The sequence below is a fragment of the Barbus barbus genome, assembly GCF_936440315.1.
Source record: "Barbus barbus genome assembly, chromosome: 10".
Classification (NCBI taxonomy): Eukaryota; Metazoa; Chordata; class Actinopteri; order Cypriniformes; family Cyprinidae; genus Barbus; species Barbus barbus.
Window position 1 is genome coordinate 24,907,219 of NC_136738.1, and position 15,955 is coordinate 24,923,173.

The 15,955-nt window shown below is 36.9% G+C and overlaps 1 protein-coding gene across 2 annotated transcripts; it reads left to right on the top strand.

The window, feature by feature from the left end:
* Positions 1-2,073: 2,073 nt before the first annotated feature.
* On the top strand, positions 2,074-15,668 carry LOC306876349 (oxysterol-binding protein-related protein 11-like). Of its 2 annotated transcripts, none has more exons than XM_079427444.1 (13): positions 2,074-2,369; positions 2,790-2,858; positions 2,979-3,154; positions 3,342-3,421; positions 4,045-4,233; positions 4,355-4,553; positions 7,173-7,315; positions 9,244-9,384; positions 9,702-10,155; positions 10,233-10,419; positions 11,441-11,623; positions 11,981-12,134; positions 13,175-15,668. In XM_079427444.1, exons 1-13 carry the CDS (start codon positions 2,290-2,292, stop codon positions 13,256-13,258), a joined length of 2,139 nt encoding a protein of 712 aa, XP_079283570.1. In that variant the 5' UTR covers positions 2,074-2,289; the 3' UTR covers positions 13,259-15,668. The 2 variants fall into 2 exon arrangements, with proteins under 2 accessions (XP_079283570.1, XP_079283569.1); XM_079427443.1 differs by having other exon boundaries at positions 2,076-2,369; positions 4,024-4,233.
* Positions 15,669-15,955: the final 287 nt, after the last annotated feature.

Consider the following 15,955-nt stretch of genomic DNA (forward strand, 5'->3'; position numbering starts at 1 on the left):
GGCGTCTTATGTAATTATCTGGTATTTTACTTGTTCTTTTATAATGTTGAATGAGGAACTTTTGTGGATACTGCTCTGAATCCATGTATTTAGTTACAAAATGACAGTTCATAAGATTTGACCCTTTGCCATTCATTATAATATTTGACTTCTTTTTGTTAGGTAATACAGTGCTTTCATTTTTAAGCCACAGTATTAGTTGCTGAGAGACGAACATGGCAGCTTTAAATACAACACTATTTTAGAGCCTTTGCATATGGAATGTTGTGTAAATATATTGTTTCTATTGTAGTACTGATTGCTGATGTGTTAAGAATTTTATTTTGCGTTTTAAGATGAAGAGATTAATTGTGTGAAATATGGAGCAAATGAGATTGCAGATTTCATAGTGAAACTGTAAAAAATGGTGTGATTATAGTATGAATTCATATTTACAGTATGTAGAGTTCTGGAGTTTATATTCTGAAATGTTGGACTGAATGAGTCTTACAGTTTTAACGGTTCATTCTAATGCAACTGAAGGAGTTTTGTACACTCAATCAAACCTCAACTGAAATGCCTTTCCTTTCATGGTGTTGACTCAAGGACAGTATGAGCATATCGTTTTAACAGTGTGTCTGAACATCATTTTTTATATTGAAAGCTAGCTTTTGTGTTTAGCTCGTATAGGAGAAAATTGAAAATTAATCATCACTGCGAGCATTGACACTTGGTAGCATTGGAACATTTACAAACATTATTTAATTTATGTAATTATGCGTTTTCTGTTATTTACTATTCATTTGTCACAAAGGACTGTGATGCTCATATATATATATATATATATATATATATATATATATATATATATATATATATATATATCATCATTATAGGACCTGTTATCATTATTTATTTGTATTATTGCTACATAAATAGCAGTTCTTTATAAATTGTAACTCAGTTTGTAATTTGAAAATGCTTATATTTGAATTTCTCATGACCTCAGTAAGCACGTCTTGCACTATTTCAATTGAGATTATCTTGAAAAATGACAGGATATTTTACTTTCTAATGAAGTTGTGAATTTATCAAAGAAATTTTATTGTTTTTTGTTTGTTTGTTTCTTTTTGTTTTATGTCCCAATGTTCAGATGTAAACTTTGCTTTGACTTGTAATGCTTTTACCAAACATTTCATTAGATGTCTTTGTATGCTGTTTTCTTTCTTTATTTCACTTATTTTATTTATCTACTAATTAATGTAATCATTTCTGAATGTTTTGGTTGGAAAATACAGTAATATTAATGTGTGGAATCAGACAAACCATTCTCTTTTGATAAATTGGATTCTACAACAAGTGAAAATGCATATAAATGACTATAGAAGAGAATAACAACTTATAGCCAGTATGAGGATAAACAGAAATTCAGAAATGGAAAATGCCAGGCCATGAGACTGTTGTAAGACCAAAGACAAGTCTATGCAGAACTACAAATCTACCACACAATCTCTCATTGTTTTTTATTGTATATGGTACATTAGTGCTCTGTTTTAATGATACACAATAAAGAGATGTTAACAGAACAATTTCATTGTTAACAGTTGTTTATTTTCCCAATAAAATTAATTGTTTTTTACTTTTTAAATCAATGTTTGAAAGTGGTAAAATTTTACCAAATTTTTGACACATTTTGGTAAAATTTGTCAAAAAAGTACAGAAATGTTACTGTGAATTAACATGAATTATCTTTTTTAAAAAGTATTTGTTTAGCTTTTCTGACAATAAAAAATTATAAAGTTCTCAATATTTTGTTATTTTAATATATATTACATGATATTACACCATAATTTGACTTTGAACGTCACTAGGGTGGTATCATTGCATCTGGCCAATCAGAATGAGAGCTGATCTCCACCTAGGACTTTTAATTTGAAAGGTGGATTATGTGGCGGTTCGGATGTAAAATAACATTAAACACTAAAAAAAAAAATTCTAGTTATCTATACTGATGTAATAGATATGCTATGAATAAAATAAGTATAATCAAATCATCCCGTTTGTGCGGTTTAATTGTGTTTTTAAGACCACTTCCTGTCACATGATGCGGGTCGCGAATGACTTGACGCTCTGTCATGGCTGCGTGAGACAAACATGCCAGTGCCTCTGTAATTCAGAGCATTAAACTAGTGCGATGATTAAAGCAGCGGTCATTTTGCCTTGAGGTCCGCCATATGAAACCGGGTGGTCGGTGTTTAGTGCGGCAGGTGAAGTGATAGCAGTGTTGTAGATCACAGGAAGGATCCGATCATGCAGACTGAAGCCGTGCTGGAGCATCACGGCGGCTCACAGAGTTCCTGTAGGACAGGCTCCAAATCCTGGCAGTACAGGTGAGTTACTTCACACAAACAGCTCCTTTACAAACAAACAGTGTTTACTTGTGAGCCAGGTCGATATCAAATAGCAAATTCTACTTTTTTTATATAAGAGGGGAGCTTGTACAATATTCAATTTCCGGAGTAAACTGGACTTAAACACACGTCACTCTGATATTATTCCTGTCATGTGTTTCCAACCCGTTTGATTTTCTTTCTTGCATGCATCAGAAAATGAAATGTCTCCTTTCACTTTCATTATATATACATAAACACGACTGACCATAGTTGTATGGCTATATCACAGCATCCTGTGAATGGTCTTTGTGTATATTATACAATTTAGGGTTGATTCGGTGATATATTCTTTTAGGTAATAGTATGCAAATCTTGCACACACTAGTTGTTTAACAACATGATGTTTTCTTTTTGAAGTGATCTGATGGAAAACGTGGATGGGTATTTGATGAAGTACACCAATCTTGTGACTGGATGGCAGTATCGGTGAGTCAAAAGTATCTATTTAATCTGATTTTGGTGGGAATCGTTAGAATTCTGCAGGTACATACAATGCAGTAGTTAAAATATTAAATTAACTCCTAAACTGTTATGTTTCAATTATAGATATTTTGTGCTCAACAATGAGGCAGGGTTGCTGGAATATTTTGTGAATGAGCAGTCAAGAAATCAGAAGCCCAGGGGTTCGCTGCCATTAGCCGGAGCGGTGATTTCCCCCAGCGATGAGGATTCACACACCTTCACTGTCAATGCCATCAGTGGAGAGCAATACAAACTTAGAGGTTGTCTCATGATCTCTTTCAACCTTTCTTTTTTGCTAGATGGTTTCACTTCTGCTCTCTTAATTATACCGCAAGTTGTTTGTTTTGTAAAAATGCGGCTTATATTAACATGTTTCACTTGTCTGATCTGAGATAACATTATCCAAATATTATAATTTATATTTCTTACTTGATTGTGTAACTTCAGCCTCAGATGCAAAGGAGCGACAGCACTGGGTCAGCCGACTGCAGATCTGTGCGCAGCACCACACAGAGGCGTTGGGCAAAGTGAGACTTGCATCCAGACACCTGTAATACAGTTAACACCACCATACTGCTCAGTGATTTAAGTTACTGGAAAAAACAATCTGTTAAATTACAATGCCCTGAAAATAGTTATTTCAGAGTTTAAAATTGTCCATTTTTTTCGCCATCATATCATTCAGAACTGATACATTTTATCTGCTTTCTTTAGAGAAACAATGCCATTTGGCATTGTTGACATTAAGTCTGATACTTTACAAGTTTTTGCCATGATGGTAAACAAAGAAACCGTAATGGTGTTAAAAAACAAGCTTGTTTGATGTGACTTTGCAGTGCATATTTGACTTTACTGTATGTGAGTGGATGAGATGCAGCTCAGGGAAAGATAATCAGTGAATAATGACTTATATTTTGGGTCTGTTTCTCAAAACATCAGAACACATTGATTATAGCCCACAAATCATAATGCCTACATTTATTTGGAGCTTTGCTGTCAAAATCATCAACTTTCTAGCATTTTTTTTTTAAACTCTTCTTTAGTGTTCCTTGAAAGTACAGATTTGGAGAGAAAGGATGTAGCTAAATGATGATAAACTTGTCATTTCTGGGTGATAAAATTTTTTCAGCATTTATCCATAATCCCCCAGACAAACCCACCGCTCCAGACTCGCAGTCTCTCCATGGCATCTCAGGGCAGTGGCAGCTCTCCAGGATCTCAACACAGGATCAGCCAGAACTCAAACGCCCTCTTGGGCCTGTCCCAACTGCAGCTTGGCTCATCTCTTTACTCCAGCAGGAAGTCGCTGCTGCCTGATCACTTGCTGGAGGCCAGAGAGGTGAGACTGAGTGATGCTTTTAGAGGCCTAGTTGCATAGTCTCTTTGTAACTTCATAAGTTATCTGATCTGAACTTTTGAGGTGTAGGATGTTCATTAACCAACAATTACTCCTCCTTCAGATGATGAGCCAGGCACAGGGCCAGCACAGAGACCTGATCCAGAGTATTGAGGGACTGCCCTCCTCCCAGGGTCCCTCTCCCTTGGACCAAGACTTGCTGCTGCTTAAAGCTACTTCTTTGGCGACCATGACCTGCCTCAGCGACTGCCTGCATATCCTCCAGCTCCAACAAGTGGCTCGGCAGAAAGTTCCCCTCAGTGGTGAGTGTTTTTTTTTTTTTTTTTTAATCTGTGTGTTGATTCTTGTGGTTTTCTTCATTATGTTGACTGTAACAGTAGATATTTTTACATCGCTTCATTTTATGTCACATTTGCGTTACTTGTGTGAATGCCCAGTGTATAATGGATAATAGAAAAGCGAAAAAAAAAAAAAATATATATATATATAACGTTTAAAAAAGAAAAGGTTCTTAATGCTTGACAGTTTTCCCTTTGTCTGGCTCTACCAGACCTGACTTTACTTTATGCTTTGTCTCATGCTACTGCAGTGCTTAGTTGTTAAGTGAATGCATTTCTCTTCCAGTAAAAGACAGTAAGAGGGTTATTTATAAGCACAGCTTCCATCACAGAAATTATCGATTGGTGCTGCTCCTATTTGTCATAGAGCATGGGTCTCTTTTTGTATTGCTCTCTGCTTTTCTTGACAAGATTTTAGCATAAAATCTGCAGCATTTTGTTAAGTTTTTTTTGTTTTTAGAGTGGCCTTATCCTATATATCCTATCCTATATTTATATATTTAAACATTAAGGTCTGCTTAGGTTAGGTTAGTAACAATTAAGCTTTACATTACCATTTTCCACCCTCTCCCTGATCCTTAGAATTATTCTTTTTTTTTTGCTGTGCTTTTAAGACTTTATGTAAACATCATCTTCACATTTGAAATGAGATGCTGTGCTTTAGTGCACTGAAGGCGCAGTTACATTAATGAAATTTCAGTGAAATAAAAAAACGTGGAAAAAAGATAGGAATGCATTAAGCACCGCTCACACAGAAGTCTCTTTCAAGTCAACTAGCTTTCTGTTGGTCGACTCAGCAAATTCTCTTGACCAAATTGAATGTGAGCGCAATCAGCATGGGGAACTTTTTTGCCCCATGTAAAACTCCTAATTGTGCAATTCCTGCTGAAATGACGCAAAATGTTGCTGAGCACCGGTGAATGTGACGACAACCTTCAGTCACAAGATGCTGCTGGTGCTGCGTACAATCAGAAAGAGCACAAGGTTTAGCACAATTTCCCATATTTACACTTATCAATGTTTTTTGGCATTTAGGAATAATATTACTGTATATATTATTACTGTATTTGCTTTTCACTGAATGGATTCTGCCAAGTTTCTGAATACCAAATAGGCATCGTTGATGTGTAAACATGGGTGTGATATGTTTTTTTTATTATTATTGACTGATATCACTGTCTAGAGAGCAGGGTGGCTGATATAATGCTGATATAGCACAATTTATTACTAACAAATAAAACTGTACAGAAAATGTGTAGTTTCACTTTGCAGTGCTGTTGGTAGATTTTACCCACTTTTATTGGCCATTCATGCACAGTTATCACATAAATATTCACTGATTAATTGTCTAGGACTGCATTGCCCAAAAACTTTGTAAGTTGATCATAGGCTTTCGGTGCTTTTGGGGGAAACAGCCCTCACTTATAAAACAGTCTGGTACTAGTCATGTATTTAAATGCATTCATCTTTTAGCATCAACTGTTTAAAGTACAAAAGCCATGTCATGATTTAACTTAAAAATGGAGCAAGTACAGCCTCCCTTTTTGTTGAAAACCACCATAGTGTAGAATTTGTGTAACACTCGTCTATTGGCTGCCGAAATGCAATCCAAAGATTAATAATGTAGAGTCTTTTAGAGAACCACACATACTCTCTTTCTGCAAATCCGCTGTCAGACAGTTATTGAATACCTTAAATCACATATTCACTGCGAATCACTGATCCTTAGGTGTAATCCAGGTCAATGCAATACGATCAAAATACACAATGCCACAAGCCCTTCTGCTCACGTCACACTGTCTGGGTGTACCAAGATAACCAATAGCTAAACAGAAAAATGGTAGTAAATTTTCCATTTGATATTATAGAAAAACCACAAGCGTTTGTGGTCGCAAATCTAATAATCTCAGGTCATGTTTGTGCCTGTAGCATTTATGACCTAGAGCACTGCTCAGGGAGTGGAATATTGTTTTATAATTAATGAGGAACTGTATCCACCACTGATAGACTTCTGCAGGTAACCAGAGCTCTGCTGGCGTCACTCAAGCGCAGCGGTTGACAGACTTACCAAATTGTGTTACCATACCGTCGTCAATTCTTGGATGAAGTTGCATGTTTGGGGACTCTTCTGGCCCAAAAACCCTTGGAGTTTTGTAAAACTGAAGCCTGCTAGCTATCAAGTGACTTTAATGCTACCCAGTCATGAAACATACATATTTTAGTACTCTCTGACTAGAAAGAAACCAGATGTAAACATCCCACAGTTCCAGGATCACCTGCATTTCTACTGTAAAAAAGTAGTGAGCCACCTTGTGAACTTTCTGAACTTCCTAATGACTGGAACAAAACAAAAACCACCAGATTAGTCTCTGTGCCAAAAAGCAAACAAGTCAACAATGGGCAGGACTCCGTGCAGACGGTGAGACCCTGGGCTCAGGTTTCCACTCAGAGCTCTGTGTCAGTTGTCAGAGCGCTAAACACCCAGAATTCTTGTGGCATTAGAGGCTGCTGTTGGCTTGTGGGCATCGTGCTGGTGGGCCGTTGATATGAACACCCCTGAGCCAAGTTTTGTGTGCCCTGTAGGCACTGCACTCGAGTGGCTGGAGCCAAAACTTCCAGACATCCTGAAGAATGGAGGGATGCTACCCAGCATCACCAAAGATGATGTCAAAACAGAGGGAACCATTCTGGAACCTTTAGAAATGGACTCCTGTGATATCGCTGGGGTAAGATTTGCTTTATATAAACTTATTTTTATAATTCTTGAGTTTGAATAATCTTTAAAAGTCCAAATGAATTTTCATTACTTCAGAAGTCATTGGTCAAAAAGTGTGTCTTGATCACTAAAGTGATTGTTCAAATAAAGTGATCTGAGCTTGTCTTAGATTAGACATATTTTTAATTTATAATGACTAAATGTACTGAAGTATTTGAATACTTAAGTCTCCTTTAAATATGTATCAGTGTTGTTGCATTAGATTAAAAAAAAAATATATATATCAAATCACATGGTCTGATGCTTTTCTCAGAACTAGCAGCACTTGTGATTTTAGTCGGTTCTTTTCAAGTTCAAACAAGTGTCCTAGTATTGCAATCACAGGTGTACAGTAGTTCAGCGCCTTAAAAGCTTGTCTGTCATTGGTCAGGCCACAAAAAATTCTCGCCCTGATCTTACGCAATTGGTTGAGCCGGTGCTGTTACAGCAGTAGCAGGCTGGTCAGGATGCTTAAGCTATCATCAGTGTTTTTATAGCACCACAGAGACACAATGTTGACACTTGTGCTGACACTTTTCATGGAGATCAATGTACAAAAGTGACAAGACTTTTACTTTACCAAAAATTCTGTTAATTTGAAAATTCAATTAATCAATCAATCCTAAAAAGTTTCCACAAAAATATTAAGCAGCACAACATTTTTTCAACACTGAGGATAATAAGAAGAAATCAGCTGAGAATGATTAGAATTATTTCTGAAGGATCATGTGACTGGAGTAATGCTGAAAATTCAGCTTTGACATCACAGAAATAATTGTAATGAATTATTTACATTTATTCATTATGAATGTATTTCAGAATATATTTTTACAATTTGAAATAAATTAAAAGCAAAAAATATTACTCAATATTACTGTTTACTGTATTTCCTGATCACATAAATGCAGCCTTGGTGGGCATTAGTCTTTTTTTTTTTTTTTTTTTGGAAAAGACTCAGACTGTGAATCTCAAGAGTAATTCTTTGCTTCAGTTACCTTCACGTAAACAAACACCTGTCCTGAGCCTTCCTGAAAATCAGACTGTAGACAGGGCTCCCTATTAACCTAAGTAAACTTGACTGTGGTGTTAAATGTTTACTATGCTGTAGGTTTTTTCCCCCTGAATATTCTTGAATAATATTTTGCTTCACATAACTGTATCATCAATCACTCTAGGCAGCATAACAGATAGATTTACATTTCAAAAACAACCATATACAGAAAAATATATAAATATTCTACATTATATAAAGCTGTTTTTGGCAGGTGTCATTAGTGGTGTTACTGTTGCTCATACTTAGGGTTTTAGTTTTAAACAAACAAAAACATACTGTAACTTGTCCCACACGTACAAATGATGCCTCATATTGTGCAACCTATTGAAATAGGTGTGCTGTTACTTAAGTGATCATATTTATTAATGGCATGGTAAAATAGGAAAGAGATCAGAGACTTGCACTGAAGGAAAGACTGACTCAAGCCATATTTAGGATACAAAATATCATAAACGCATTCAACGTACTTCAACATTTTTTTTTTCTGTTAGTTGCCAATCATTCTTTATTATTTTATCATATAATATTTGTATTTTATTTTAATTTTATGTCTATTAACAATTTAAAAAATGTATATTCTCAGTTAAATTCTCAGTTCAATAAAATGCATTTTTTTAAAATATATATTTCTCTATTGACTTTTTCATTAGATAATTAAGTCTCTATCTCTATAAAATGTAATTATTGAAAAGTTATGGAAAGGTCTTTGGTCAAAAGGTGTAGAAACCCTGTAGAGACTTTGAGGTCTCTCTCTAAAAAAAAAAAAAGGGCTAGTTCTGTCCTTGTGATTATAGTGTTTTACTGGTTAAGTAGGATGTGATCATGAAGTTTGGTTTGGGTTTCAGGAGCAGGAGGAGATTGATGCCACACAGGAGGCAGACGATTCAACTCCAACCGAGGAGGAGGATCTGGGTGCTGTTGAAGAGGAGCGCAGCGTCATTCTGCACCTCCTCTCTCAACTCAAACTGGGCATGGACCTCACCAGGGTATATCAGCTCCATCTCATTAATGGCTCTCATTTCATCTTGTGTCTTTCTCAAACCTCAGATAAAGTTTTTAATCATACCACTTTGAATTAAATCAGTTATACACTAAAAAATTTTAAATAGTTTTTACTCATAAATTGCTGCAACATTTCATGCATAATTACCAAGAAATGGCAAGTAACGCATTTTTAAAGTAGAAATACAGAAATAGTGTTTTCTTGTAAAACATACTCCAATAATATGCTTTCATCAATTTTTTTTTACACTGTACGATTTATTCATTATGAAATAATGCAGTATTTTAAATGGGCTTATAGGTGGTCCTGCCTACCTTCATTCTGGAGAAGCGCTCCTTGTTGGAAATGTATGCAGACTTCATGTCCCATCCAGACCTTTTCGTGGCCATCACCGATGGCTCCAGCCCGATGGACCGCATGGTCAGATTTGTGGAGTATTACCTCACTTCCTTCCACGAAGGTCGCAAAGGTGCCATTGCCAAGAAGCCCTACAACCCCATCATCGGAGAGACCTTCCACTGCTCTTGGAAAGTACCCAAAGCGACAACGCCTCCATCAGCAGTCCCAAAAGAAGGGAGCTTGTGTGCGTCAGACTGCTACAATGTCCGCTTTGTGGCTGAGCAAGTTTCCCACCATCCACCTGTGTCAGGCTTCTATGCAGAATGCCAAGAGAGACAGATGTGCGTTAACACCCACGTGTGGACCAAGAGCAAGTTCATGGGCATGTCCATTGGCGTCTCTATGATCGGAGAAGGTGAGTTTCGCCTGCTTTGCACTCATTTTCACATGTCCATTGTTGATCATTAGAAATGTTAATTCCTGTGCTCGCAGGTAATCTACACCTATTGGAGCATGGTGAGGAATACACCTTCAGTCTGCCCTCTGCTTACGCCCGCTCTATCCTCACTGTGCCCTGGGTGGAACTGGGAGGAAAGGTCAATGTCAACTGCACCAAGACAGGCTACTCTGCAGTCATCACCTTCCAAACAAAGCCTTTCTATGGGGGCAAGCTGCACAGGTCAGGATCCCACTGGATCACATTACATGACTCCATTTTCCATCTCTGTGAGACAGTATAGTGTTTTCAATGTAAATTTATACAGCAGCCCTGAAGAAATGTTCATTAGTATACACTACCATTGAAAGGATATATTAAATTAATCAAAAGTGACTGTAAAGACATTTGTTCCCACAATATTAAGCAGCACAACTATTTTCAACACTGATAATGTTTATTAATCATCAAATCAGCATATTAGAATGATTTCTGAAGGCAATGGTTGCTAAAAATTCAGCTTTGACATCACGAGAATAAATTAAAATTAGAAATATATTCAAATAGGGTTTTTTATTTTTTAATATTGTGAAACAATATTTCACAATCTTATTTTTTTACTGAATTTTTAATTAAATAAATGCAGCCTTGGTGAGCATAAGAGACTTCTTACATAAAAACATCTTTCGGACCCCAGACTTTTCAACTTTAGATTGTAGTCCAGAAAAGTGAGAGAACACTGTATTCAATGAGAAAAATGTAAGGTAGACTTTATTCATCTTTAAAAAAATGTCCAACTTCTTTCTGACCCCTAGAATTAGTCTTTTTTTGGTACTTTGCCTTAAAGACTTCAGTGTGGGTTTGCTGTGGGGGCCAGTATAGTTTGCTCTGCTCCATTACATTGTAGCAGGTTCACAAAACAATCTAGCAAAGATCAGACTGAAATAGTCAGGGATTCTATACAAATGAAGGTGACAAGTGCAACTGGCTGAAAAAGTATCTAGACGCCAGCTTTAGTATCAGTAAATGGTCTTTTTGGAGTGTTGAGGAGTACTAAGTGATAGGATCTCTTGTGTATATCCAAAACAGATTATCAAAAAAAAAATCAGCAACATGAATTTGGAAAAATAAACGGGGTGGGGTGAATTTTCATTTTATGTTGACTTTTAAACATGAAGTTAATTTGGGTTCTTTATTATATGAGCACTTTAATCAGAAAGCTGAGCCAGTGGACTGTAACAAAAACCTGTGCTTTGTTCCTCAGAGTGAATGCGGAGGTCAAACACAACCCCACCAACTCCGTGGTGTGCCGAGTGCAGGGCGAGTGGAACGGCGTGCTGGAGTTTACCTACACCAGCGGGGACACACGTGTCGTAGACATTACCAAACTCCCTGTCACCAGAAAAAGAGTACGGCCCAATGAGCTGCAAGGACCCTACGAGTCCAGGTAACACCAGCCAATCAGTTTACTGATTTACTGTTTACAGTCAACAGTGTTAATGTCGATATGATGTCAATATGGTGTCACATGTCTTTTAAATGAGCAAACTGAACAGTAAACCAAGTGATATAAAGGAATAGTTTTAAAAAATTATATTGAGAAGGACGGAGAAAGTAAGTTATATGGGTTTGTAACAGAATGAGGGTCAGGTTATGTAACAGTTTTTTTTTTTTTTGAGGGACTGTAAGTGAAAATCATAATTTCTCCATAGCTGTCTTGTCTGTGTGTTCAGAAGCATTTATTGAAAGCGTGTTGATGTGGTGCGACGGTTCCGTCTTTAATCCGTGACTCTTTTCCTTGCAGACGACTGTGGCAGCATGTGACTGAGTCTCTCAAGGAAAGAGATATGGATAAAGCCACGGATCACAAGCGCCTCCTGGAAGAAAGGCAGAGGAAGGAGGAAAGGCATCGTGCAGAGACACAGACAGCATGGAGGACCAAATACTTTGAGCACAAAGTAAGAACATATCTGCATCTTATTTTTAAAATCATATGATAATTTACATATATTGAAAATAGTAGTTTATTAAAGAAAAGTTACCAAAGATATTTTGGATGTACTGTTATTGTAGTTAAACTCTTGTTAAGGATTGCTTGTTTTCCACTGTTTGTGGTTTTTCCAAGTAATGTTGTTATAAATAAAATTAATATTTGTCCGTGAAATGTGACAGATTCTTGTACTTTTCAACACATCCCACTCTTGGCTACATTTGAAGCTTCATGGTACATTTAGTCTCAATTAATGCCCAGTTTCACTTGGAAATGGGTAAGAAACAACACTGTGTGCTGAGTGTCAAAGTGAAGCTTGAATGGAGTGCTGCAGGAAGCAGTCCTAAAACTTCTGGTTCCATCGTCCTGAAGTCAGTGGGTTTTTTGGCCTGAAATAAGGTTTGAGGTTGATGCAAGCTTGAGATATTGTCACACTTTATTCTACAACATCAAATACATCAGTGTTTCTTTTTGAGTTATTGTGTGTCTTGAAAAAGGCTGTTTGCTTGGGTAAAAACAGGGCTACAGAGGTCGTCAGGAACATTAAATGTCACCTCACTCATCAGGAGAACTCATCTACTCTGTCATCCGCTTTTACAGCCTAAATGTGTTTATAATCATGCTCTTGCAAACTATTCTAACTCAAATTTTCCAACCAGTGGATTTAAATGAAGATTGAAAGAGTTGTCGGAAGCTTAGTGGTGGTGACGTTAAAGTCATGAGACCGTGGTATGTTTGTTTAAAGCCTACTTTTGGCTTTTTACTTTTGCCAGTTTTACTTGGGCTTCGAAACAGTTGCATTCATTTGTGAAGACTATCTTGCCATACAACACAATGAGAAGCTACAGTAATCTTCTGGCGTAAATCAAAAGCATACATGTATGTAAAAATCCTATTGGCTTTTTATCGGGCGAATTATGGTAATGCTAACTTCTGGTTTGGTCCCACTTAATTGCAAAAACTTTGGTATTGTGTTTTAAGTTCTCTAATTTTTTTGTCTTTTTCTAGGGTGAAGGCTGGGTTTATTACCAACCACTGTGGAAAACGGCAGCCCATAGCTCTTCCCCAGTGTCCACTCCACAAAGCCCATGACCTCTGACCTTTTAAGACCTGAGTCCAGGCATTGTACAGCCTCCTGCTGCAGTAAACTTCTGGTCCGGTGTTCCCTCTCTTACAGATGAAGACACACACTCTCCTTTGTATGATTCCTGAAACATAACTTCAGTTTGAGTGTTTGTAACACGCTTTGTGGACTTGCGGGTTTGCACTCTGATGTTCATATTTTGCATCCTTCGGTGGTAAGGTTTTTTTCTTTTGTAGAGCTACACAGTGAATGATTTCTTCAATCCGCACACAGATATTGTTTGTTGATGTTGCCTTAACGAGTGTCGTACGTAAAGAGGGCGGAGTACAGTGTGCCGGTTCTTAACGTGGGATTGTGTTTGAGGTGAACTTCTTAATCTAACCATAATGTGGTGTACTGTATTTGACCACGGTACGGTCAAAGTTTTCTGATTCTTTTAAACTCTTTATCATGATTTATATGATATCAAATGAAATGCAGGATTAAAGGAGCTCGTTCAAGAAGGTGGAGTTGAAAAGGACAGGCGTCTAGTTGCGTTGATAACTGGCAAGATGTGAGTTGTTATTGCTTAGCCAGATGCAGCTGGAGTGTTGATGAGAGAAACCGTTGGCTTGGCTTTCGTATTATGCTGTCTTTTTCTCATTCTCGCTCTGGTAAATGAAGCTTACAGGCGCTATACACAAAATGTGGGCCAGATGGAAGTGTTCGGGTTCAGGCCTGATCTTCTGTTTTTGCTTGATGTTCAGTGAACAATTATGTTGGCTTTAGTTTCAGAGAGATTTTAAAGGGATAGTCCACCACCAAAAATTGTCATCATTTACTCACCCTCATGTCATTTAAAAGCTGTAGGACTTTCTTTCTTCTGTGGAACACAGATTTTTTAACTCTTTTGTTTTTCATACAATGAAAGTCAATGGGGTCCAAAGGTTATAATGACATAAGGGTGAATAAATGTAACCAAATTTTCATTTTAGGTGAACTATCCTTTTAATGCTTATGTTGAGCACTTTAACTGTTTAGACCTAGAAAAGAGCCAGCCTTATAATATTCTCTATATGCATAATAATATGTGTAAATACAACCCGATTAGACAGTATTATTGGAGATACAGTAAGCTCTGTCAAACGTTCTGACAGACACCTATCTGATCTGTCAAAGTTATGCAGTTTAATTTTATGACTTCGTACTGCTATGTTCCACTTCGATTCTACCTCGATTGACATTGATAACATTGTTTTTTTTAAAGGGATAATTACCCCAAAATTTAAATTTTAGTTTACTCACCCTTATGTTGTTCTTTGCAGTCCATATTACTTGTGCGCTACATTAAAAGTCAGATTTCAGGCTTAAATGTAATTTGCTCTATTCAGTTCAAGAGTTTTTCATTTAGATGCCTGTCAGACTAGATTTCAGTCTTTTTTTCAGTCCTGCTGGGGAAAAAATATCTAAAACCAGTTTGTTTAGTGGTCTTAGATGGTTTCTCAGCTTAGTCAGCCAAAACACCAGCCTGGTTTTAAAGGGGACTTCTGCACTTTTCAGCTGGTCAGATTGGAAGAACAGCTAAGGCCACCAAACTAGGTTAGACAGTTTTAATGCCCTGCTGAAAAAAAAGCAATCATGTGGTTTCAGAAGACTTTGTTGTATACAAGATTTATAGAGCACTTTTATGGTGTTATAAAAGGAGGTATAAGTCACAATTCGCTTTTCTTGCAAAAGAGCAGCTTAGACATTCTGCCTGACATCTCCTTCTGTATTTCACAGAAAATAAGAATATAGTATGAACTTTGGAATGACATGAGGGTGAGTAAATGATGCCAGAATTTTCATTTTTGAGCAAACTCATTTAGGTGCAATCAAGATGTGTTGATAGCACCTATTCTTTGCTAAAGGTTCAGGTTTTTAGTTAGCTGGTCATGTTAATAATAGCTTTTTGTAAACGTTTTAACCACGTCAAATTTGAGGTTTCAAAGTTCTTCAAGATTTTCTGTTTAAATGCTTCATTTTTCAATTTGCCAGCGGGGAACAGTTGGAGTGACGGTGCTGGCTGAAGTGTTGCATCTCTCATAATCTCTGCTTCAGCCCTGGCATTGGTTGCGCTGAGAAACTTGTGGTGCCTTATTTGTGTTAGTCTTCCTCCCGTTCCAACTCACAGCCGTCAGCTTTCTCATTAAAACAGAGTAAGACTGAAGCCACAGCCTTTGTACATATCTTCTTTCATTCTCCTGTCAGCAAAATACAGAATTCCCACGAAGCTTTTGGTACATCAGCTGTGCTCTCCACTCAAATCATTCTGCTGAGCCATCAACTACACTGATGTTTTAAATACACTCCCTGTAGCCTCAGAAAATATGATTGAACAAATAAAATTAATATATTGGAGGATTTCAACTATTGGTGAAATTTCTTTCCATCTACTTGATGACTGTGTCTTGTGTGGTATCAAGAAAATTTGCAAATATTTCACAATAACTGGTATATAAGAAGCTCCATGGTAGTTGAAATGTCCTGCAGTGTGACACGCTAAATGACATTTTGATAATTCTATTAGAATTATGCATGATTTAATATTAATTCAAATATGGAATGTTTTGCACTTGATTTGTCACATTGAAGGAGTATTTAAAATAACCTAAGAAAGGCAAAACTAAGGAACCCATTCTCTGCCTTAGAGTAAAAATAATGATAAAGGTAATTGCGACTCAATT

Coding starts and splice junctions, on each gene's coding strand:
- LOC306876349 (XM_079427443.1), top strand. CDS start 2,290: ATGCAGACTGAAGCCGTGCTGGAGCATCACGGCGGCTCACAGAGTTCC. Junction 2,370..2,789: donor TCCAAATCCTGGCAGTACAG/GTGAGTTACTTC, acceptor TTCTTTTTGAAG/TGATCTGATGGAAAACGTGG. Junction 3,422..4,023: donor ACACAGAGGCGTTGGGCAAA/GTGAGACTTGCA, acceptor AAATTTTTTCAG/CATTTATCCATAATCCCCCA.